Here is a 22,567-nt window from a genome sequence, read left to right on the forward strand (position 1 = left end):
GCAATAATAAGCAGTCACATACACAACTTCCATTGCAGAAAACCCATTCATTCACCTTAAACACATAACCTTAAATAAGTTCTCATTAATTAAAAGTGCTTAGTGAAGTCACTTGTGCATTTAAAAGAAGAGTAACACCAAAAAGTGAAAGTATTTTAAAGGAAAGACAATATAATGTACTGGTGCCCTGTACTGGCAAAACTTGGTTTTATCAGAAAGGTCTATATATAATGCTGCTCTGAGTCCTCTGTAAACAGAAACACAGCATTTCTTTCCTTCTATTGTGTACACATGGGCTTCTGTATCAGACTTCCTGTTTTTAGCATAAACCTCCAGGGCTAGGGCTTGAGCATGCTCAGTTTGCTCCTCTCTCCCTCTCCCCCTCCTCTCCTCCCTGCTGTAATCTGAGCCCTGAGCTATGAGTGATCAGGGAGAGACTCCGGCAGGACGTGATGTGACACCAAGCTAATATGGCAGCTGCTATCTTTAACAAACAGAGAAAGCAAATGATAAAATGTGCTGAACAATATGAAAAAAACATGAATAAACCTCTAAAATTTGAGCTTTTCAGACAATTTCTAGCGAAAAACATCAGAAATGGGACCTCAACAGTTTTTACCTGGTGAATTTTTAGAGCTTTAAAAAAATATAGAAAAACCACAATATTTTAGAGATTTGTGAAAAGAAAAGTTTCAATTTAAGTAAATAGGCCCCTTAGAGTTCACCTGATAAATACACACAATAATTCTAAAAATCCCATAGGAATGATAGAAAGTGGGTAATTTTTTTCTGAGGTGAACACTAATGTCACATTTTGATAAATCTGCACAGGGACAGATTTACAAAACTTTATCGTGTAAGGCGCAACTTTTCTGGGATTTATCATGCAACAAAACTGCAACTATTTCGAAAATAGTCCAGCTACAACCTGTCAAAATCATGTAGAAGTCAATGGCAGACGTCTCTTTTACAACTAGAAGATCTTTCTTTGATTCTGTGATTTTAGAGTCACAGCCTGCAACTTTTCTGCGACTTTTCCCATTTATGCTTTTTCAGTTCGGATCTTTTGATAAATGACTGACATTCGTGTAAATAAGTTTATTCATGGTTTAAACCGCTAAAATTCGACCTCCAATAAATAGGCCTCCACGTGTGTGAATTTAAAATCATAAATTCTGGAGGCACGGCTTCCATGTGCCCAAAAATAGACATGTATGAAGCAAAAGGCACTGTAAGAAATACCAGTTAAAATTATGATTTTTTCCAATATTTTTGGTCCAAGTACAATTCAACCTTTAAAACAAAATGAAACAGTGTTGATGATCTGTCTTTTACCTGTGCCGCAACCACCATGCCCTACTATTCCTCCCTCATTAAAACAATAGACCTATTTTGGAGTTATAAAGGCCCCAGCTACTTTATTAACCATAATAAATTTGTCCCGTTTCGCTTCTCTGCAAAATTTGCGCATTTTCCGGGCGAAAGATTTTCAAAAGAACTTGTATCATTAATGCTTGGAACACCATACTGAAACATGGCAGGCCTGGAAAAAGCCCTATAGAAATGAGAAAAAGGAGACTCACAAATTGCATAGGGATGGGTTTATTCTGGGAAAACATCAATTAAACATTTATTACTATCACCATCTATTGCAGCAACAAAAACAAATAAAACCAGCATTATATCATGCAGGAGTGATGATGTCAGAGCTGTGAAATAAGATCCTATTGTTCTGTACATTATTTTGGTATAATGATAGCAGACCTGTATTATTGTAGTTAAAATTACTGTCTTAGTATAGTAAACATTCCATGTAACTGGAAATGCCATCAACTATATCCTTCCATCATCACAAGCCACATGTAAGAGCAGGAATTAAATTACAATGAAACAAAGTCCTTCATATTCTCTCCCACCACGACTTGCTTAGTCATCTCATTTATCATTCAGTGTTTTAGACTCTGGCAGTATAAAAATACTGTGCTCTTATAAAGTGCAGAAAATAAGTTGCATTCAACTTTAGTCATCGTTGGCTTTGCTGATCTGGTTATTAATAAAGTTTAAAATGTATTGCTTTTAGAAATTATTTAATACATTCATTACCAAAACATTCTTTCTCCCAATGGAGAATCGTATGTGGCAGGGCCTTCCCAGCTTTCATTGTAATAGGGATGGGAATGTCAGGCAAGATAAATAGCAGAAAATAAGGAGACCTCAAGTTGGTGTAATGTTAACTACCAGCGTTAGTCTGGCATTGACTTGACGAGGATGTGGGTAGATTTCTACAGCATCTAAAATGTCATCTTTTTATAACTAAGCCTAAAACATTGTATGAAAAGGAGAGACACTACAAAAAAACCCAGTACATTTGCATTATACACACAATGGATTGTTCCCAGCGATACAGTTGCTTGTAGCCCACCCATGGGACACCCTTAGGTTGAACAGCACTAGCTGTCACTGTACTGTAGGTGCTCTAAATATGGGAATGAAGTTTGAGCCAATTTCCCCTTGTTCATTCCCATTAAGGAGAAGATAATTGTATTGCTCTTTAGGTGTCAGATATAAATGGAAAACCTGGCCGCTGGGCCTAACAGAAAAAAAAACATCATACAAAATGTATTTTCAAGAAATAAAGAAGCAGAAATTGTAGAAGATCCACAGTTTCTATCGGATGATGCCATTAGCTTGTAGCTAATGTTATTCAAGTCAGGGATGACTTTAGCTTTGAAAGCCACTTCCTTCATCTGAGCCTCCATCGCTGCTTCTGCTGCCACTTCCACTGCCACTTGCAGGTTCATATGGTCCCGAGCAAGTATTACAGCCACAAGTTACTGCGCTCCTTACAGTCAGGCTTGTTCGAGTGCCATCAAGACAAGGCAGCTGGAAGGTCATGAAGCGATCTGTTTTTATAGAGCAGCATCGACAATGAGATATGGGCTGCCAAAAGCTGGTATATTCTGTTTTGGAGTGACAGTATCCACTGCACACATTCAGTTCCACCTGATAAAGGAACAAAGGAATTATGAGAAGTGGCCTTTGTGACCATCAAAAACTGAGAAATCATGAGGACATCAGGATGTCTACAATGAATAGACAGGTTATTTATAAGATAAACATTATGTATTCCTAATGTACAGTAGGTGTGTTTTCAGGTCATTAATGAGAGCAGTAAGCTTCTGCACACTAAAAGCATAGACATTTTAATTAAACTCTTATAATTAACAGAACTCTTTTAATATATTACAAGGGAAAATATGTACCAATCTGTTGGCATAAAATGCTTGTTGGTTGCAACTCAGCTCCTTCTAGAGTGTTGGTTACTTATTCACCCAGTCCCTACACAGATATTGGGTTTGTTTTTTAAAGATAAAAAGCTGAACTTCTCTTTTTAATATTTGTCCTAAAGAAGCATTTACCAAACCTTGGGTCTGGCTCTTCTACTGAGTGTAAACAAATGTGTGTTTTGTTGCACCATATTGAGCTGAATGAACCATTAAGTCCTTCTCTATCTATGTTGTCTTCAGGCAATGATAAATGTATTTTGTTAACTAGTGATATATGTTGCTTTGCAGCAAGGCGTGCCATAGTCCACACAATAGAGAAACATTTCCTTGATATTCCCACCCCAGGAACATTTAATATAAAGATACTCACTGAAGCACTGCATTGGCCTGATGTGAGAAGCACAGACTTACTCACTGGATGGCATTCATCCTTCTTGCGTTCTAAAATGAAAATAAAGGGATTGATTTTAACAATGAATTCTTGAAGCCTAAATACTGTAGGTGTGCTTTTTACTTTTAACTTAATAAAGATATGATCATGCATGTATTACAGATATAGATCATTAACAAGTAACCCCAAAACAGGTTGGATTTAACTGCAAGAGATACTTCAAGCAAATAATATCAGTGTTATCACTGGAATTTCCCTGTGTTTGTACCTTGCAGTATAGGTATGAGACATGTTATCCAGAATGTTCAGGACCTGGGCTTTTCCAGATAATGGATCTTTCAATAATTTGGCTCTCCATACCTTAACTCTACTAGAAAATCATGTAAACATTAAATAAACCCAATAGGCTTGTTATGTTTCCAATAAGGATTATTTATAACTTAGTTGGGATCAAGTACAAGCTACTGTTTTATTATTACAGAGAAAAAGGAAATTGTTCTTAAAAATTTGGATTATTTTATTATAATGGAGTCTATGGGAGACAGCCTTTCCGTAATTTAGCGCATTCTGGAAAATGGGTTTCTGGATAATGGATCCCATACCTTATGATGATAATGCTATTTTAGCCAAATAAGGTCAAAATAATAGTTTTATTAAAGTTAAATCCTCCATACTGTCCCCATCTTTGCTAAAGTACTAGTAGTGGTTGTATATAAAAGGGTTTTTTTGTACCAAAATATTCAGCTAGTATATTTGGAGATTTGCCACCCCAATTACAAGGTGTGTTTTGCCAATTTTATGTTCTACATACCGCATTTAAGCTTTGGACAACACTGGCCAGCCTGACTCACAGTCACCAGTCTCTCATCACTTCTGCACGTTGGCACTGTCTTGCACTGGCACTCTGGAAAAGAAATGGATATACATTATATATACACTGCACAAATAGCAGAGAGAACAGATGACAGAAAATTAAATTATAGCTTCTCCCCATAGGTGAATATGAAATATAGGTGAATAAATAATAACAGAATCATAGGGTAAAATCTTATCATCTGAAAAACTACTTAAAGATCCAGAACAAAAGGAAAGAAATAATTTGGGACAATTTGGAATAATATAATAATTGGCCTCCTTAGAAATTCATCTTACCACCATTAAAAATGAAAATTAAAGTATTCAAATAACACTTTCTTAAAGGATAAGTAAACCTTTAAAATGATTGAATGTAAAACTGATGAGGGGGCTATTCTAAGAAATTCTGCAATGTACCTTCATTATTTATTTTCTCTTTATTTCAAGAAATTAATAAAATTGTTTGTTACAACAGCACCACTTGCTGGTGATTTCCCACCAGTCTGACCACAAGTAGTCAAGGAAGTTGTCAAGGGAAAGAAAGAGGCTGCTCTGATGTTCTTCTGCTTAGAAAAGATATGAGAAAGGTTTCTATTTTTTTTCCTAAACAGAAGAACATCAGAGCAGCCTCTTTCTTTCTCCTGACAACTTCCTTGACTTCTTGGTGGTCATACTGGTGGGAAAATGACCAGCAGGTGACGCTGTTGTAACAAGATTAATTTATATTAACCGTACGTGTATGCCTTAATATCTTGGAGTAAAAACAAAACAAATAATGAATGCATATTACAAAAGTGCTAAGAATAGCACCCTCATCAGTTTTACATTCACTCATTTTAAAGGTTTACTTATCCTTTAAGGTGTTCTTAAAGGGAGTAAGAACAAACAATGGAGCCATCACAATACATTATGTAAGCGAATGGTACAGGGTTATACAAGATTTCCACATTCAGTTAAAGCCGGGTCCTTAGCTTGAGCTCTAGTGACTTGTTTTGTCCATACTTACCACACTTTTGAATGGGGCAGCAGGGGTCATATGGATTTGGTGTCTCAATAAGTTTTTCATAAAGACGACAGCTTGTTTTGACGCAAATCCTTTTAGAGCACTCAATCTGCAAAATAATATAGAAGGGAAATAATTTAATTTAACAAACTTGTTTATTAATCAAAACACTGTATTGAAAACCACTTCTGTTGGGATAAACAAAAAATGAATGTCTACGTTTACCCCCTAGCGTTGTTTAGGTGGGCAGGGATAAGTCTCTGTTGTCTATATAATGGGTGATTCTAAATATTTTATAGCAGCCATCTTTGGGAAATATATGTGCACCATCAGAAATAATAAATTGGTTTTAGGGTATGATAGAAAACGCTTGTATGAGAACCGGAATTACAGGCAAAGCATATCTATTCTAAGCCATGGTCAACTGACTCCGGGCCTTGATGTCCTCACAGTCCAGCAAATCAGTGCAAACCTGTTTTAGTCATTATGATGTTAGTAATCCCAAGATGAACTTGGTCAAGGATTTGGTTGGCCAGAGAAACTCTCATTTTTCCTTTCACTTTACTATTTCAATATTTTAGTCATATATTGACACACGGGATCCATACAGGACTAGTAGGAATTCTGTCTTTACCTTGGTGGTGCTGATAATGGTGCTGGTTGAAGGTGTCTGTGGAAAAGAGGAGGCAAAGTTTCATCAAAGGTAAGATTTTATCTATTTAATTTTCCATATGTATTTAATAAACATGGTCCCCCGAGTTACATCACAAAATTTAATTTAAATGTGTTTGTTATCCTTCTAAACCAGGGATCCCCAACCTTTTGAACATGTGAGCAACATTCAGAAGTAAAAGTAGTTCGGGAGCAACATTAACATAAACAATTTTATCGGGGTGCCAAATAATTGCTGTGATTGGCCATTTTGCAGACCTATGTCAATCTACATTGAGGCTCTGTTTAGCAGTACACCTGGATTTTATGCAACCAAAACTTGTCTCCAAGCCTGGAATTTAAAAATAAGCTCCTGCTTTGAGGCAACTGGGAGCAACATCCAAGGGGTTGGAGAGCAACATGTTACTCATGAGCTACTGGTTGGGGATCACTGTTCTAACTATTATACCATAACCATCATTTTAATAACCACCCACATTTACTGTTGAAAACATAAGAAAAAAGTAAATAAAACAACCCTGATAACTTTATAGAAAGGTAAATTAATATTATACATAAGTATATTTTTGGGTTAAGTTAAGAAAGGGGCTAGGGGGGTTTAATTTCAAGAAGAAAAATGGGAAAATCAAAGGCATGTTATTCATAAACTTACTGTTTTAGATGGGATTGTGGATTTTGGTTCTAAAACATGGGGAAAAAAACATAATTAGTTCTTCGTTATTTTAGTAATAGAAAAATGAATTCTAAGACAAGTTTCTATTTTTTTTATCACGAATCTATAAAAAATGTTGGTTTTCTTATCTTTCTTAAATGGTCTAAAAATTTGAGATTTATTAAGTGAAAAAAACAAAAACAAAAGCTTTTGATACAAATATTTGCCAAGTAAAAGTTGTCAAGGTGTTAGAAGTCAATGTGAGCTGCGCTGATCTTTTTGGACCATTTTTAATTCATTCAGAATTTTATTTGCTAGCAATTGTCCGAAAAACACAAATCACAAAAGTTTTTTTTATTTAGTTTGTTCTTTTTATACTCAGATCTTTTAATTAATTCCATGGCATTCATGTTTTTAGAAAATGTGAGTTTAGTCATGGTTTTAAAAACCTCTAAAACCACTAAAATTCGAGCCTTAATAAATAGGCCCTCACACCCTCTGTTTTAGGTTAATAGTTTATGCTTTATCAGTTTCATGACATTATCAAACCTATAATGATAGCATACAAATGGCCATTGGAGCACATTAAAGGGATCCTGTCATCGGAAAACATGTTTTTTTCAAAACACATCAGTTAATAGTGCTACTCCAGCAGAATTCTGCACTGAAATCCATTTCTCAAAAGAGCAAACAGATTTTTTTATATTCAATTTTGAAATCTGAAATGGGGTTAGACATTTTGTCAATTTCCCAGCTGCCCCTGGTCATGTGACTTGTGCCTGCACTTTAGGAGAGAAATGCTTTCTGGCAGGCTGCTGTTTTTCCTTCTCAATGTAACTGAATGTGTCTCAGTGGGACATGGGTTTTACTATTGAGTGTTGTTCTTAGATCTACCAGGCAGCTGTTATCTTGTGTTAGGGAGCTGCTATCTGGTTACCTTCCCATTGTTCTTTTGTTTGGCTGCTGGGGGGAAAAGGGAGGGGGGTGATATCAGTCCAACTTGCAGTACAGCAGTAAAGAGTGATTGAAGTTTATCAGAGCACAAGTCACATGACTTGGAGCAGCTGGGAAATTGACAATATGTCTAGCCCCATGTCAGATTTCAAAATTGAATGTAACTGATTCATTTTGAAAAAAATTTTTTCCCATGACAGTATCCCTTTAAAGTTTTCCTAGAGTTCCTCATTTATAAGGTACATTTTTTTTTAATAAAAAAAGTTGGTTCCCTACCACTTATAGCAGGCCCTTTTCTTACAGCAAATCTTTGGCAAATGTGGGGAAATCATGTTTCATATCACAATCATCTATAAAGCTGTCCCAGTATTCACTTACCACAGTGATACTTGGGGCAGCAAGGATCAAATGGGTTTGGCTCCTCAACTTCATTCTCATTTGGCCCACAAACCACATCTTTGTAACACTTGACATTGGCGCATTCACGCTATAAGAGAAAAGGGAAAAGAAAACAAATGTAGCTTTAGGATGATGTTATCTTATCTTATTTTGGGACTTTTTTCATCGAGAAAATCAATTTTCTGTAAAATGTGTAGATGCAGAAATTTGCTGTTAAAGTGGCATGTGGTTCCTGTTTGTCTTTTAAAAGAAGCAACATACTCTTTTGTTGAACATAGGTTGGATAAGCACAGAAATATGGTTGCAGGCAAAAGGCCACCAGGCTTATAAGGGATCTATTTACTAACATTTGAATTTCTATTTTTCTCAGAATCTCTAAAAATTTGTGATTATACTGTGTTTTCTTAAAACTAAAATCATTTGATTCAAATGTAAAAAATTCAATAGGAGCTACACTAATCCTATTGGAACATTTTGAATCAACTACAGATTCAAACAGATTTTTTAGAGGTTTTTGTATTTTGTAGTGCATTGTCCAGTGTTTTTTTTTTCATTTGTACTTTATATATTCAAATCTTTTAATAACTTTCATGGCTTTCATGATTTTAGAGAAAGCAGTTTCAAAAAACCTCTAAAACCAATAGAATTTGACTTTCAAATTGGTTCTAAGGAGACTTATTATGTTTAAGCATATTAATATTCTTATTCCGTGTTAACTTTTCACTAAAGTCGATCTACATAGTATGTAGATGTGTTATTGAAATAATGGAACAAAGGAGCACATTAGTAGCAATAGGAATTTGAAGTGTACCTTGGTGGTGGGCGGCATTGTCTGTGGAGAGGAAGACAAATGCTGATTAATAAAGAGAGCTCTTTGATCAAACACAGGAAAATGTAGGCATGAAAAATAGATTTGAATTGTATTATATTACATTCCACTTTCCATGAACTAGAAAATCTAAACAGGAGGTCAACCCAATACAAAGTATTTCCTACATTTTTTTAAAATTACATTTTTTTTTTTAAATGAAAAATGGCGGGGTGAAGGCTAGAAATAACATTGATCAAATATATAGAAAACTGTCTCTTATTGATGTATTGATGTCTGATGTTTCATAAAGTATCCTTTCTGATGTCATTCCAAAGCCTAATTGGACAGACACATGTTAAGTTTTTTCTTTTTCGGGGAAAAAAACTAAGCAAGACAAGGGGGCAGATTTATCAAGGGTCGAATTTCGAAGTAAAAAATACTTTGAAATTCGACCATTGAATTAAAATACTTCGACTTCGAATATCGAAGTCGAAGGATTTTTTACCGAATTTGGCAATCGAACGGTCAAAGTAAAATCGTTCGATTGTACGATTAAGCGATCGATCGAAGGATTTTCCTTCGACCTCTAAAGACTTAGAAAACTGCTCTAGAAGGTCCCCATAGGCTAACATAGCAATTCGGCAGGTTTAATTTGGTGAAGTATTGAAGTCAATGTTTTTTTAAAGAGACAGTACTTCGATTATCGAATGGTCGAATATTCGAAGGATTTTTACTTCGAATCAAAGTCTAAGTAAAATCAAAGTTGTAGTATCCTATTCGATGGTCGAAGTATCCAAAACATTACATCGAATTTTGAATTTGTTTACTACGAAAATTCCTTCGAATTCACTTCGACCCTTTATAAATCTGCCCCAAAGAGTTGCCCCTAAAGCCAAACAACACAAGGACTAAAAAATAGCACAAAGATGAATCAGAATTGAAGGATATAGGGAATTACGCTATAATAAAATAATTTACCCTGCACTGGTTTGCCAGAATACAAAATGTTATTACCTTTAAACATTTACATATATATATTTTTGTTTTTTATTGTGATGCTAAATGCAATGTGTCTTGTGAATACTAGGGATGTAGCGAACTGTTCGCCGGCGAACTAGTTCGCGCGAACTTCGACTGTTCGCGTCCGCCGCAAGTTCGCGAACGTCGCGCGACGTTCGCCAATAGGCGTTCGCGTCAAAATCGTTCGACCATTCGACCATTCGATCGCTAAAATCGAACGATTTTCGTTCGATTCGAACGAAAATCGTTCGATCGAACGATTAAAATCCTTCGATCGTTCGAATCGAACGATTTTCGGATGTTCGAAGTTCGCGAACAGTTCGCGAACTATTCGCATTTTTTGCCGGTGTTCGCGAACGGCGTTCGCGAACACATACTCGGCGGTTCGCTACATCCCTAGTGAATACACAAGGCTTTATATTTATAATGCGTTTGTCTTGCTTCTCTTATCTCGCCATCTCATATATTGTAAGGGGATAAGAAATAATAATAAAAAAAATGACTGGAAATAAACATATGAACTACTTTATATTTTTCATTTCAAAGTCTTATTGGCCACTCTACAAATGGAAAGATACCAAAGGGGGTTAAGGAACTTCTTCAAGTATGGAAATTGGACAAAGAAACTTATTTTTTCCATAAATGAAAATTATACTGTGAATAGATTTTTTTGTTTCATGAATTAAACAAGTGGACTGAGGATCAGGAATTACAGTATATTACAGTAAACACATTTATAGTTGAAATGCATTTAATTCATGTGCACAATCCATCTACTTACTGTGCTTGGGGTTGTCTTGGGCTCTGAAATAAAAAAAATATATGTTTAGAATATGAATACTTTAGCAGTCTGGAGCAAGGAGGAATGGGTGAAAAAGCAGTACTCTGCTACAGATGGAGCCCATGTTGCTATTGGTTTTATTAATACCTAAACTGAGTTTTGTAACAGTCAAGTAACCAGTCAGACCTTGGCTTTCAATATGTCAATATGCAAGTTTTTATATTACTATATAAACCATTGGACAAATACAAAAACTGTGGGTAACTATATCCTGTAGTTCATGCCAAACTCATGGATAACTTCATTCTACTCTGTACTTACCACAGTGATATCTTGGACAACAAGGATCAAATGGATTTGGCTCCTCAATCTCAATCTCATTATATTTACAAGTAACTTCTTTGTAACATGTGATGCCGGCACATTCGGGCTACAAGGAAAGGTATATATAGATAAATAACAGATATAAGGAGATATACAAAACCTAATGTATGTGTTCATATTATCCCTCAGACTCAGTTTACAGTGTTATAGATTCTGAACTGTGTTTCATTATAAAACAGTAAATATTTATCCCTTTCTCATACCGGAGTAGTGATGATTGGTGGTCTGGGTGTTGTAGTGAGTTCTGGCTGTAAAAGTAAAAACAAAAACAGCACATTATTGACTTATTGTTAATTTAAGTGTGGTAAGTGGACAGGGTATATATATATAATATATAGGGGGTTATTTACTAAACTCCGAATGCAAAAATCCTGAAAAATTGTTTTTGTTTTTTTTTTATAAAATCGAACATTAAAAAAAAAAAATCACAAATTTATCGGAATTTATTTAACCCAGACCATGGGAAAAGTCTAGATCTGAAAATCCGGCATCTCAGACATGTCGAGGTTGCATATAAGTCAATGGGAGAAGTTCCAATGATTTTTTGATGTGCGCTGGGTTTTTGGCAATAACCCGATGTTTTCAACGTTTTCGGGCAAAATTCTGAGTTTTCGGGTGAAAAATCAAAAAAAAATTTGAAAATCAGATGAAAAAATCAGATTTTTTCCCGCAAACAAAACTTTCGGGAACTTATTAATAAATAAGCCCAAAAAACCTGTGCAGATTTGGTTGGAGTTTTTTTCAGAAAATATTGAGATAAATTCAGACTTTGATAAATAACCCCCATAATGAAATTATTACTGTTTTTTTGTTTTTAATATTATGAGACCCGGAATTACATTAATTTAACTTATGTTAACAATTAATCGACTTACTTGGCTTGGGGTAGTCTTGGGCTCTAAAATAAAATAAAATATTTGTTAAGAATATGATTAATTTAACAATCTGGAATATTATAAAGGTACAGATGGAGTCCAGCAAATGTTACTAAAGGCATGATATTTATCAGTTGCAATTAAGTGACATATCAGTGACATGGGAAACTATGTGAGATAAGTATTTAGAAGTATTTTATCTCTCTCTCTCTGTCTATAAATCTATTTATCATTACAAGTTAATTATTTTTTCCTAAAATGCCTAATCCACAATTGTACATTAGAAAACATTTACTTCAATTGTAAGGAAATACATTGCCTCTTTATTAATAGAATAGACAATGCTCAAAAATATTCTGCTCTAATTATCTATGTCGAGTCATAGCAAGCAATATTGCGGCTCCCACTCTCATGTATAAATGCACAAAATCCATACTGTGGGCACTGGACTATACATAAGTACTTTCTGGACTTAAACAGAGTTATGCCACAGTCCAGCAACCAGTCTGACCTTTTGTTCCAATATAATAATGGGTTTTGAAACATTTTTGAATTACTATATTAGACACGCATGAGAACTATTGATAACATCATTCCACTCTGTACTTACCACAGTGATATTTTGGACAACAAGGATCAAGTGGATTTGGTTCTGCGACCTCAATCTCATTGTATCGACAGGTAACGTCTTTAATACATGTGACACCAGCACATTCAGGCTATAAGGAAAGATAACGGATATAAGAAGATATTCAAAAACTGAGTTTCTTATCTATGTGTTGAGACAAACTCTCAGGCTCAGTTTATAACACTGAAGATTCTGAAAAGTGTTTCATTAGAACAAAGTGAACATTTTAGCCCTTTCTCATACCGGAGTGGTGATGATTGGTGGTCTGGGTGTTGTAGTGAGTTCCGGCTGTAAAATTAAAGATAAACAGCACATTATTGATTTTTCAGTAATTTTCTTTTCTTTTCTTTTTTAAAGAGATCAGGAATTATAACAGCCCAAAGTCTGTAGGAATTTAATATGCACAATCCATCTACTTACCTGGCCTGGGGTTGTTTTGGGTTCTAAAATAAAAGGAATATATGATTAGAATATGAAAACCATAGTCTGGAACAAGAAAGAATCGCTGATACAGATGGAACATACCACATGTAACGAAAGGCATCATATTTATGTGCTGACATGGGGAACCATCTATCTATAGAAAGATATTGTGGCTTCCATTTTCATGTATAGAAACAGATGTGCACAAAATGAGTACTCTGGGCACTGTACTATAGACAAGTTCTTTCTAAACCTTAACTGAGTTTTGTCACATTCCAGTAACCAGTCAGATCTTTAATGTAATTACTGGTCCTCTGAAAACATTTATATTACTATATAAGACCATAGGACACATATAAGAACTATTGATAACATCATTCCACTCTGTACTTACCACAGTGATATTTTGGACAACAAGGATCAAATGGATTTGGTTCCGCAACCTCTATCTCATTGTATCGACAGGTAACGTCTTTAGTACATGTGACACCGGCACATTCAGGCTATAAGGAAAAGTAACAGATATAAGAAGATATAAATAAACTGAGCTTCATATCTATGTGATGAGACAAACACTCAGGCCCAGTTTATAACACAAGTGTTTCATTAGTACAAAGTGAAAATTTTAGCCCTTTCTCATACCGGAGTGGTGATGATTGGTGGTCTGGGTGTTGTAGTGAGTTCCGGCTGTAAAATTAAAGATAAACAGCCCATTATTGACTTATTCTCTTGAAGTAAAATTAACATTTTGTTAACTTAAGTATGGGAGGTGGACAAAGAAACACAGTTTCATATAAATAATTAAATTGCTTCATTACTATATTTACTATAGTTAAAACACAGTTTTCAGTTTCTTTAAGAGATGAGGAGGAATATTAGCAACCTAAACATGTTCATAGGAATCTAATAGATATGCACAATCCATCTACTTACTTGGCCTGGGGTTGTCTTGGGCTCTGAAAAAAAAGAAAATATATGTTTAGAACATGAATACTTTAGCAGTCTGGAGCAAGGAATAATGGCTGATGAACCAGCACTCTGCTACAGATGGAGCTCATCACATGTAACTAATGGCATCATATTTATCTGTTGAAATTAAATGGCATATTGTGACATGGGAACAATCTGAAACAAATGTTTAGACAAAGTTTGCTTGATCTATCTATCTGTCTGTTTATCTACTGTATCTATCTCTCAATCATCTATTTAATTTATCTATATATGCAAGGTGTATTATTACCTAATACTTCTACATTTATACATTAGTAAAATATACTCCAATTGTAAGGAAATGCAATGCCTCTGTATTAATAGAATAAACAATATTCTTGCTTCTGCTATAAGTATCTATTCAGAGTCATAGCAAGCAATATTGTGGCTCCCACTCTCATGTATAAATGCAGATGTGCACAAAACCAGAACTATGGATGTTGTACTATAAGTAATATAAGTTCCTTCTGGACTTAAAGTGAGTTTTGTCACATTCCAGTAACCAGTCAGACCATGGCTTTCAATATAATTAGGGGTCTTGTAAAAGTTTTTATATTACTATATAAAACCATAGGACACATATAAGAACTATTGAGAACATCATTCCACTCTGTACTTACCACAGTGATATTTTGGACAACAAGGATCAAGTGGATTTGGTTCCGAAACCTCAATCTCATTGTATCGACAGGTAACGTCTTTAATACATGTGACACCGGCACATTCAGGCTATAAGGAAAGGTAACAGATATAAGAAGATATACATAAACTGAGTTTCTCATCTATGTGATGAGACAAACTCTCAGGCCCAGTTTATAACACAAGTGTTTCATTAGTACAAAGTGAACATTTTAGCCCTTTCTCATACCGGAGTGGTGATGATTGGTGGTCTGGGTGTTGTAGTGAGTTCCGGCTGTAAAATTAAAAATAAACAGTATATTATTGATTTTTCAGTAATTTTCTTTTTTAAAGAGATAAGGAATTATAACAGCCCAAAGTCTGTAGGAATTAAATCTGCACAATCCATCTACTTACTTGGCCTGGGGTTGTTTTGGGTTCTAAAATAAAAGGAATATATGATTAGAATATGAATACTTTAGTCTGGAACAAGAAAGAATGGCTGATATGATACAAATGGAGCATGTAACTAAAGGCATCATATATATGTGCAGACATGGGGAACCATCTATCTATAGAAAGATAGTGTGGCTCCCATTTTCATGTATAAAAACAGATGTGCACAAAATGAGTACTCTGGGCACTGTACTATAGACAAGTTCTTTCTAAACCTTAACTGAGTTTTGTCACATTCCAATAACCAGTCAGATCTTTAATTTAATTAATGGTCCTCTGAAAACATTTATATTACTATATAAGACACATGAGAACTATTGATAACATCATTCCACTCTGTACTTACCACAGTGATATTTTGGACAACAAGGATCAAGTGGATTTGGTTCCGCAACCTCAATCTCATTGTATCGACAGGTAACGTCTTTAATACATGTGACACCGGCACATTCAGGCTATAAGGAAAGGTAACAGATATAAGAAGATATACATAAACTGAGTTTCTTATCTATGTGATGAGACAAACTCTCAGGCCCAGTTTATAACACAAGTGTTTCATTAGTACAAAGTGAACATTTTAGCCCTTTCTCATACCGGAGTGGTGATGATTGGTGGTCTGGGTGTTGTAGTGAGTTCCGGCTGTAAAATTAAAGATAAACAGCACATTATTGACTTAATCTGTTGAAGTAAAATTAACATTTTGTTAACTTAAGTATGAGAGGTGGACAAAGAAACAACGTTTCATATAAATAATGAAATTGTTTCAGTACTATATTTACTATAGTTAAAACACAGTTTTCAGTTTCTTTAAGAGATGAGGAGGAATAGCAGCAACCTAAACATGTTCATAGGAATCTAATAGATATGCACAATCCATCTACTTACTTGGCCTGGGGTTGTCTTGGGCTCTGAAAAAAAAGAAAATATATGTTTAGAATATGAATACTTTAGCAGTCTGGAGCAAGGAATAATGGCTGATGAACCAGCACTCTGCTACAGATGGAGCACATCACATGTCACTAAAGGCATCATATTTATCTGTTGAAATTAAATGGCATATTGTGACATGGGAACAATCTGAAACAAATATTTAGACAAAGTTTGCTTGATCTACCTGTCTGTCTGTCTGTCTGTCTATCTACTGTATCTATCTCTCAATCATCTATTTAATTTATCTATATATGAAGGTGTATTATTACCTAATACTTCTACATTTATACATTAGTAAAATATACTCCAATTGTAAGGAAATGCAATGCCTCTATATTAATAGAATAAACAATATTCTTGCTTCTGCTATAACTATCTATTTAGAGTCATAGCAAGCAATGTTGTGGCTCCCACTCTCATGTATAAATGCAGATGTGCACAAAATCAGAACTATGGATGTTGTACTATAAGTAATATAAGTTCCTTCTGGACTTAAAGTGAGTTTTGTCATATTCCAGTAACCAGTCAGACCATGGCTTTCAATATAATTAGGGGTCTTGTAAAAGTTTTTATATTACTATATAAAACCATAGGACACATGAGAACTATTGAGAACATCATTCCACTCTGTACTTACCACAGTGATATTTTGGACAACAAGGATCAAATGGATTTGGTTCCGCAACCTCAATCTCATTGTATCGACAGGTAACGTCTTTAATACATGTGACACCGGCACATTCAGGCTATAAGGAAAGGTAACAGATATAAGAAGATATAAATAAACTGAGTTTCTTTCTATGTGATGAGACAAACACTCAGGCTCAGTTCATAACACTGTAGATTCTGAGCAGCGTTTCATTAGTGCAAAGTGAAAATACATTTTAGCCCAGTCTCATACCGGAGTGGTGATGATTGGTGGTCTGGGTGTTGTAGTGAGTTCCGGCTGTAAATAAAAATCAAACAGCATATTATTGATTTATCGTTAGTTTTATTTTCTTTTTCTTTTTTAAAGAGATCAGGAATTATAGCAGCTGAAAGTCTGCAGGAATTTAATATGCACAATCCATCTACTTACTTGGCCTGGGGTTGTCTTGGGTTCTAAAGTAAAAGAAAATATATATTTAGGATAAAAATACATTAGCAGTCTGGAACAGGTAAGAATGGCTGATAAAGCAGCACTCTGCACTGCACATGTCACTAAAGGCATCATATTCTTCTGTTGAAATTAAGTGACATATTTTAACATGGGAACTATCTGAGACAAATATTTACACAAAGTTTGATCTATCTATATTTATAAAGTATATATTTTTTTCTAATACCTCTACATCTGTATATCAGGAAACATATACTCAAATTCTATCTATCTATCTATCTATCTATCTATCTATCCATCTATCTATCTATTATCTATCTATCTATCATCTATCTATTATCTATCTATCTATCTATCATCTATCTATCTATCTATCTATCTATCTATCTATCTATCTATCTATCTATCTATCTATCATCTATCTATCTATCTATCTGCTATCTATCTATCTATCTATCTATCTATCTATCTATCTATCTATCTATCTATCTATCTATCTATCTATCTATTATCTATCTATCTATCTATTATCTATCTATCTATCAGTCTATCATCATTTATCATCTATCTCTATATCAATCATCTATCTAATATATCTACATATACAATGTATTTTATTACCTTATAAATTTTAAGGAAATGCAATTATTACTTCAATTTTAAGGAAATGCAATGCCTCTATATTAAAAGAATAGACAGTATTCTTGCTTCTGCTATGACTATCTATGGCGAGTCATAGCAAGCAATATTGTGCACAAAATCAGTACTATGGGTGCTGTAGGATAGATACGTTTTTTTCTGGATTTAGGGGCAGATTTATCAAGGGTTGAAGTGAATTCAAGGGAATTTTCGAAGTAAAAAAATTCGAAATTCTAAGTAATTTTTTGGGTACTTCGACCATCGAATAGGATACTACGACTTCGAATTTACTTCAAATTCTAATCGAAGTAAAATAGTTTGAATATTCGATAATCAAAGTACTGTCTGTTAAAAAAACTTCCACTTCAATACTTCGCCAAATTAAACCTGCCGAAGTGCTTTTTTAGCCTATGGGGACCTTCTAATACAGTTTTCTAAGTCTTTACACATCGAAGTAAAATCGTTCGATTGTACCATAAAATCTTTCGAATTCGATTTTACTTTGATCGCTCAATGGCCAAATTCGGTGAAAAATCCTTCGACTTCGAAAGTATTTTAATTAGATGGTCGAATTTCGAAGTATTTTTTACTTTGAAATTCGACCCTTGATAAATCTGCCCCTTAAAGTGAGTTTTGTCACATTCCACTAACCAGTCAGACCTTGGCTTTCAATATAATTAGGGGTCTTGTAAAAGTTTTTATATACATTTTTATTAATATAAGACCATTGGGCACATATAAGAACTATTGATAACATCATTCCACTCTGTACTTACCACAGTGATATTTTGGACAACAAGGATCAAATGGATTTGGTTCCGCAACCTCAATCTCATTGTATCGACAGGTAACGTCTTTAATACATGTGACACCGGCACATTCAGGCTATAAGGAAAGGTAACAGATAGAAGAAGATATAAATAAACTGAATTTCTCATCTATGTGATGAGACAAACTCTCAGGCTCAGTTTAAAACACTGTAGATTCTGAGCAGCGTTTCATTAGAACAAAGTGAAAATACATTTTAGCCCTTTTTCATACCGGAGTGGTGATGATTGGTGGTCTGGGTGTTGTAGTGAGTTCCGGCTGTAAAATTAAAGATAAACAGCATATTATTGACTTTTCAGTAGTTTTCTTTTCTTTTTCTTTTTTTAAAAAGATCAGGAATTATAGCAGCCCAAAGTCTATAGGAATTTAATATGCACAATCCATCTACTTACTTGGCCTGGGGTTGTCTTGGGTTCTAAAATAAAAAGGAATACATGATTGGAATATGAAAACTTTAGTCTGGAAAAAGAAAGCATGGCTGATACAGATGGAGCACACCACGTGTAACTAAACGCAATATATTTATGTGCTGACTATTTTCTATATCTATATCTATTATCTATAGAAAGATAGTGTGGCTCCATTTTCATGGATAGAAACAGATGTGCACAAAATGAGTACTCTGGGCACTGTACTATAGACAAATTCTTTCTAAACCTTAACTGAGTTTTGTTACATTCCAATAACCAGTCAGATCTTTGATTTCAATGTAATTACTGGTCTTGTGAAAACATTTATATTACTATATCAGACCATAGGACACATGAGAACTATTGATAACATCATTCCACTCTGTACTTACCACAGTGATATTTTGGACAACAAGGATCAAATGGATTTGGTTCCGCAACCTCTATCTCATTGTATCGACAGGTAACGTCTTTAATACATGTGACACCGGCACATTCAGGCTATAAGGAAAAGTAACATATAAAAAGATATAAAAAACAGGCTTCTTTCTGTATGTGATCAGCCAATCTCTCAAGCTCAATTTACAACAATGTAGCTTCTGAACATAGTTCTATTGGAACATAGTAAATATATTATCCCTTTCTCATACCGGAGTGGTGATGATTGGTGGTCTGGGTGTTGTAGTGAGTTCCGGCTGTAAAAATGAAAGAAAAAAGGCACCTTATTGACGTATTCTATTTAAATAATAATTTACTTTTTTGTGTGGAAAGTGGTAAAACAAAATATATTTTCTTAGAGATAATGACATTGTTTTGTTACTATCAGTGCAGTTTTCAGTTTTTTTCCATGTACTTATTTTTTTAAAGAAGTCAGAAATTACAGAAATCTAACACATTTCATAGGAATTTAATTCATGGGCACATTCCATTTACTTACTTGGCCTGGGGTTGTTTTGGGCTCTGAAAAAAAAGAAAATATATGTTTAGAATATGAATACTTTAGCAGTCTGGAGCAAGGAAGAATGGCTGATGAACCAGCACTCTGCTACAGATGGAGCACATCACATGTCACTAAAGGCATCATATTTCTCTGTTGAAATTAAATGGCATATTGTGAAATGGGAACAATCTGAAACAAACGTTTAGACAAAGTTTGCTTGATCTATCTATCTATCTATCTATCCAAATTGTTACCTAATACTTCTACATTTATACATTAGGAAAAGTATAATCCACTTGTAAGGAAATGCAATTCCTCTGTATTAACAGAATAGACAATATTCTTGCTTCTGCTATAACTATCTATGCCAAGTCATAGCAAGCAATGTTGGGGTTCTCACTCTTATGTATAAATGCCAGTACTATGGGTGCTGTACTATAGATACGTTCTTTATGGACTTAAAGTGAGTTTTGTCACATTCCAGTAACATCAGACCTTTTACTTTTAATATAATTAGGGGTCTTGTAAAAGTTTTTATATTACTTTGAAAGATCGTAGGACACATGAGAACTATTGATAACATCATTCCACTCTGTACTTACCACAGTGATATTTTGGACAACAAGGATCAAATGGATTTGGTTCCGCAACCTCTATCTCATTGTATCGACAGGTAACGTCTTTAATACATGTGACACCGGCACATTCAGGCTATAAGGAAAGGTAACAGATATAAGAAGATATAAATAAACTGAGCTTTATATCTATGTGATGAGACAAACTCTCAGACCCAGTTCATAACACAAGTGTTTCATTAGTACAAAGTGAAAATTTTAGCCCTTTCTCATACCGGAGTGGTGATGATTGGTGGTCTGGGTGTTGTAGTGAGTTCCGGCTGTAAAGATGAAAGAAAAAAGGCACATTATTGACTTATTCTATTTAAATAAAAATTTACATTTTTGTGTGGAAAGTGGTAAAACAAAATATAATTTCTTAGAAATAATGACATTGTTTTGTTACTATCAGTGCAGTTTTCAGTTTTTTTCCATGTATTTATTTTTTTAAAGAAGTCAGAAATTACAGAAATCTAACACATTTCATAGGAATTTAATTCATGGGCACATTCCATCTACTTACTTGGCCTGGGGTTGTCTTGGGCTCTGAAAAAAAAGAAAATATATGTTTAGAACATGAATACTAAATCTATATATGCAAGGTGTATTATTACCTAATACTTCTACATTTATACATTAGTAAAATATACTAAATGCACTGCCTCTGTATTAATAGAATAGACAATATTCTTGCTTCTGCTATAAGTATCTATTCAGAGTCATAGCAAGCAATGTTGTGGCTCCCACTCTCATGTATAAATGCAGATGTGCACAAAATCAGAACTATGGATGTTGTACTATAAGTAATATAAGTTCCTTCTGGACTTAAAGTGAGTTTTGTCACATTCCAGTAACCAGTCAGACCATGGCTTTCAATATAATTAGGGGTCTTGTAAAAGTTTTTATATTACTATATAAAACCATAGGACACATATAAGAGCTATTAATAAAATCATTCCACTCTGTACTTACCACAGTGATATTTTGGACAACAAGGATCAAATGGATTTGGTTCCGCAACCTCAATCTCATTGTATCGACAGGTAACGTCTTTAATACATGTGACACCGGCACATTCAGGCTATAAGGAAAAGTAACAGATATAAGAAGATATACATAAACTGAATTTCTTATCTATGTGATGAGACAAACTCTCAGACCCAGTTCATAACACAAGTGTTTCATTAGTACAAAGTGAAAATTTCATACCGGAGTGGTGATGATTGGTGGTCTGGGTGTTGTAGTGAGTTCCGGCTGTAAAAATGAAAGAAAAAAGGCACATTATTGACTTATTCCATTTGAATAAAAACTTACTTTTTTGTGTGGAAAGTGGTAAAACAAAATATAATTTCTTAGAGATAATGACATTGTTTTGTTACTATCAGTGCAGTTTTAAGTTTTTTTCCATGTATTTATTTTTTTTAAAGAAGTCAGAAATTACAGAAATCTAACACATTTCATAGGAATTTAATTCATGGGCACATTCCATCTACTTACTTGGCCTGGGGTTGTCTTGGGCTCTGAAAAAAAAAGAAAATATATGTTTAGAATATGAATACTTTAGCAGTCTGGAGCAAGGAAGAATGGCTGATGAACCAGCACTCTGCTACAGATGGAGCACATCACATGTCACTAAAGGCATCATATTTATCTGTTGAAATTAAATGGCATATTGTGACATGGGAACAATCTGAAACAAATGTTTAGACAAAGTTTGCTTGATCTATCATCTATCTATCTATCTATCTATCTATCTATCTATCTATCTATCATCTATCTATCTATCCATCTATTATCTATCTTTCTATCTATCTATCTATCTATCCATCTATCCATCTATTATCTATCTATCTATCTATCTATCTATCTATCTATCTATCTATCATCTATCTATCTATCTATCTATCA

The 22,567-nt window shown here is 34.3% G+C and overlaps 1 protein-coding gene across 1 annotated transcript in view; it reads right to left on the reverse strand.

The window, feature by feature from the left end:
- Nucleotides 1–1,586: 1,586 nt before the first annotated feature.
- The window catches only part of LOC108697796 (mucin-2), a 113,799-nt gene continuing 92,818 nt past the window's right edge, over nucleotides 1,587–22,567 (reverse strand). Inside the window, exons 146-184 of the mRNA XM_041570643.1 lie at nucleotides 22,157–22,179; nucleotides 21,869–21,913; nucleotides 21,632–21,740; nucleotides 21,183–21,205; nucleotides 20,896–20,940; nucleotides 20,648–20,756; nucleotides 20,043–20,065; nucleotides 19,756–19,800; nucleotides 19,498–19,606; nucleotides 19,088–19,110; nucleotides 18,909–18,953; nucleotides 18,644–18,752; nucleotides 17,208–17,230; nucleotides 17,031–17,075; nucleotides 16,767–16,875; nucleotides 16,085–16,107; nucleotides 15,794–15,838; nucleotides 15,546–15,654; nucleotides 15,161–15,183; nucleotides 14,994–15,038; nucleotides 14,746–14,854; nucleotides 14,069–14,091; nucleotides 13,778–13,822; nucleotides 13,530–13,638; nucleotides 13,133–13,155; nucleotides 12,956–13,000; nucleotides 12,695–12,803; nucleotides 12,085–12,107; nucleotides 11,413–11,457; nucleotides 11,147–11,255; nucleotides 10,826–10,848; nucleotides 9,025–9,045; nucleotides 8,193–8,301; nucleotides 6,861–6,889; nucleotides 6,171–6,206; nucleotides 5,540–5,645; nucleotides 4,490–4,582; nucleotides 3,658–3,728; nucleotides 1,587–3,003 (exon numbers count right to left, since the gene is read on the reverse strand). Coding sequence (XP_041426577.1) covers nucleotides 2,722–3,003; nucleotides 3,658–3,728; nucleotides 4,490–4,582; nucleotides 5,540–5,645; nucleotides 6,171–6,206; nucleotides 6,861–6,889; nucleotides 8,193–8,301; nucleotides 9,025–9,045; nucleotides 10,826–10,848; nucleotides 11,147–11,255; nucleotides 11,413–11,457; nucleotides 12,085–12,107; nucleotides 12,695–12,803; nucleotides 12,956–13,000; nucleotides 13,133–13,155; nucleotides 13,530–13,638; nucleotides 13,778–13,822; nucleotides 14,069–14,091; nucleotides 14,746–14,854; nucleotides 14,994–15,038; nucleotides 15,161–15,183; nucleotides 15,546–15,654; nucleotides 15,794–15,838; nucleotides 16,085–16,107; nucleotides 16,767–16,875; nucleotides 17,031–17,075; nucleotides 17,208–17,230; nucleotides 18,644–18,752; nucleotides 18,909–18,953; nucleotides 19,088–19,110; nucleotides 19,498–19,606; nucleotides 19,756–19,800; nucleotides 20,043–20,065; nucleotides 20,648–20,756; nucleotides 20,896–20,940; nucleotides 21,183–21,205; nucleotides 21,632–21,740; nucleotides 21,869–21,913; nucleotides 22,157–22,179 — 2,540 coding nt within the window. The 3' untranslated portion in view covers nucleotides 1,587–2,721. The remainder of the gene's footprint in view (nucleotides 3,004–3,657; nucleotides 3,729–4,489; nucleotides 4,583–5,539; nucleotides 5,646–6,170; nucleotides 6,207–6,860; nucleotides 6,890–8,192; nucleotides 8,302–9,024; nucleotides 9,046–10,825; nucleotides 10,849–11,146; nucleotides 11,256–11,412; nucleotides 11,458–12,084; nucleotides 12,108–12,694; nucleotides 12,804–12,955; nucleotides 13,001–13,132; nucleotides 13,156–13,529; nucleotides 13,639–13,777; nucleotides 13,823–14,068; nucleotides 14,092–14,745; nucleotides 14,855–14,993; nucleotides 15,039–15,160; nucleotides 15,184–15,545; nucleotides 15,655–15,793; nucleotides 15,839–16,084; nucleotides 16,108–16,766; nucleotides 16,876–17,030; nucleotides 17,076–17,207; nucleotides 17,231–18,643; nucleotides 18,753–18,908; nucleotides 18,954–19,087; nucleotides 19,111–19,497; nucleotides 19,607–19,755; nucleotides 19,801–20,042; nucleotides 20,066–20,647; nucleotides 20,757–20,895; nucleotides 20,941–21,182; nucleotides 21,206–21,631; nucleotides 21,741–21,868; nucleotides 21,914–22,156; nucleotides 22,180–22,567) is intronic.

Source organism: Xenopus laevis, chromosome 7S (assembly GCF_017654675.1).
Source record: "Xenopus laevis strain J_2021 chromosome 7S, Xenopus_laevis_v10.1, whole genome shotgun sequence".
Lineage (NCBI taxonomy): Eukaryota > Metazoa > Chordata > Amphibia > Anura > Pipidae > Xenopus > Xenopus laevis.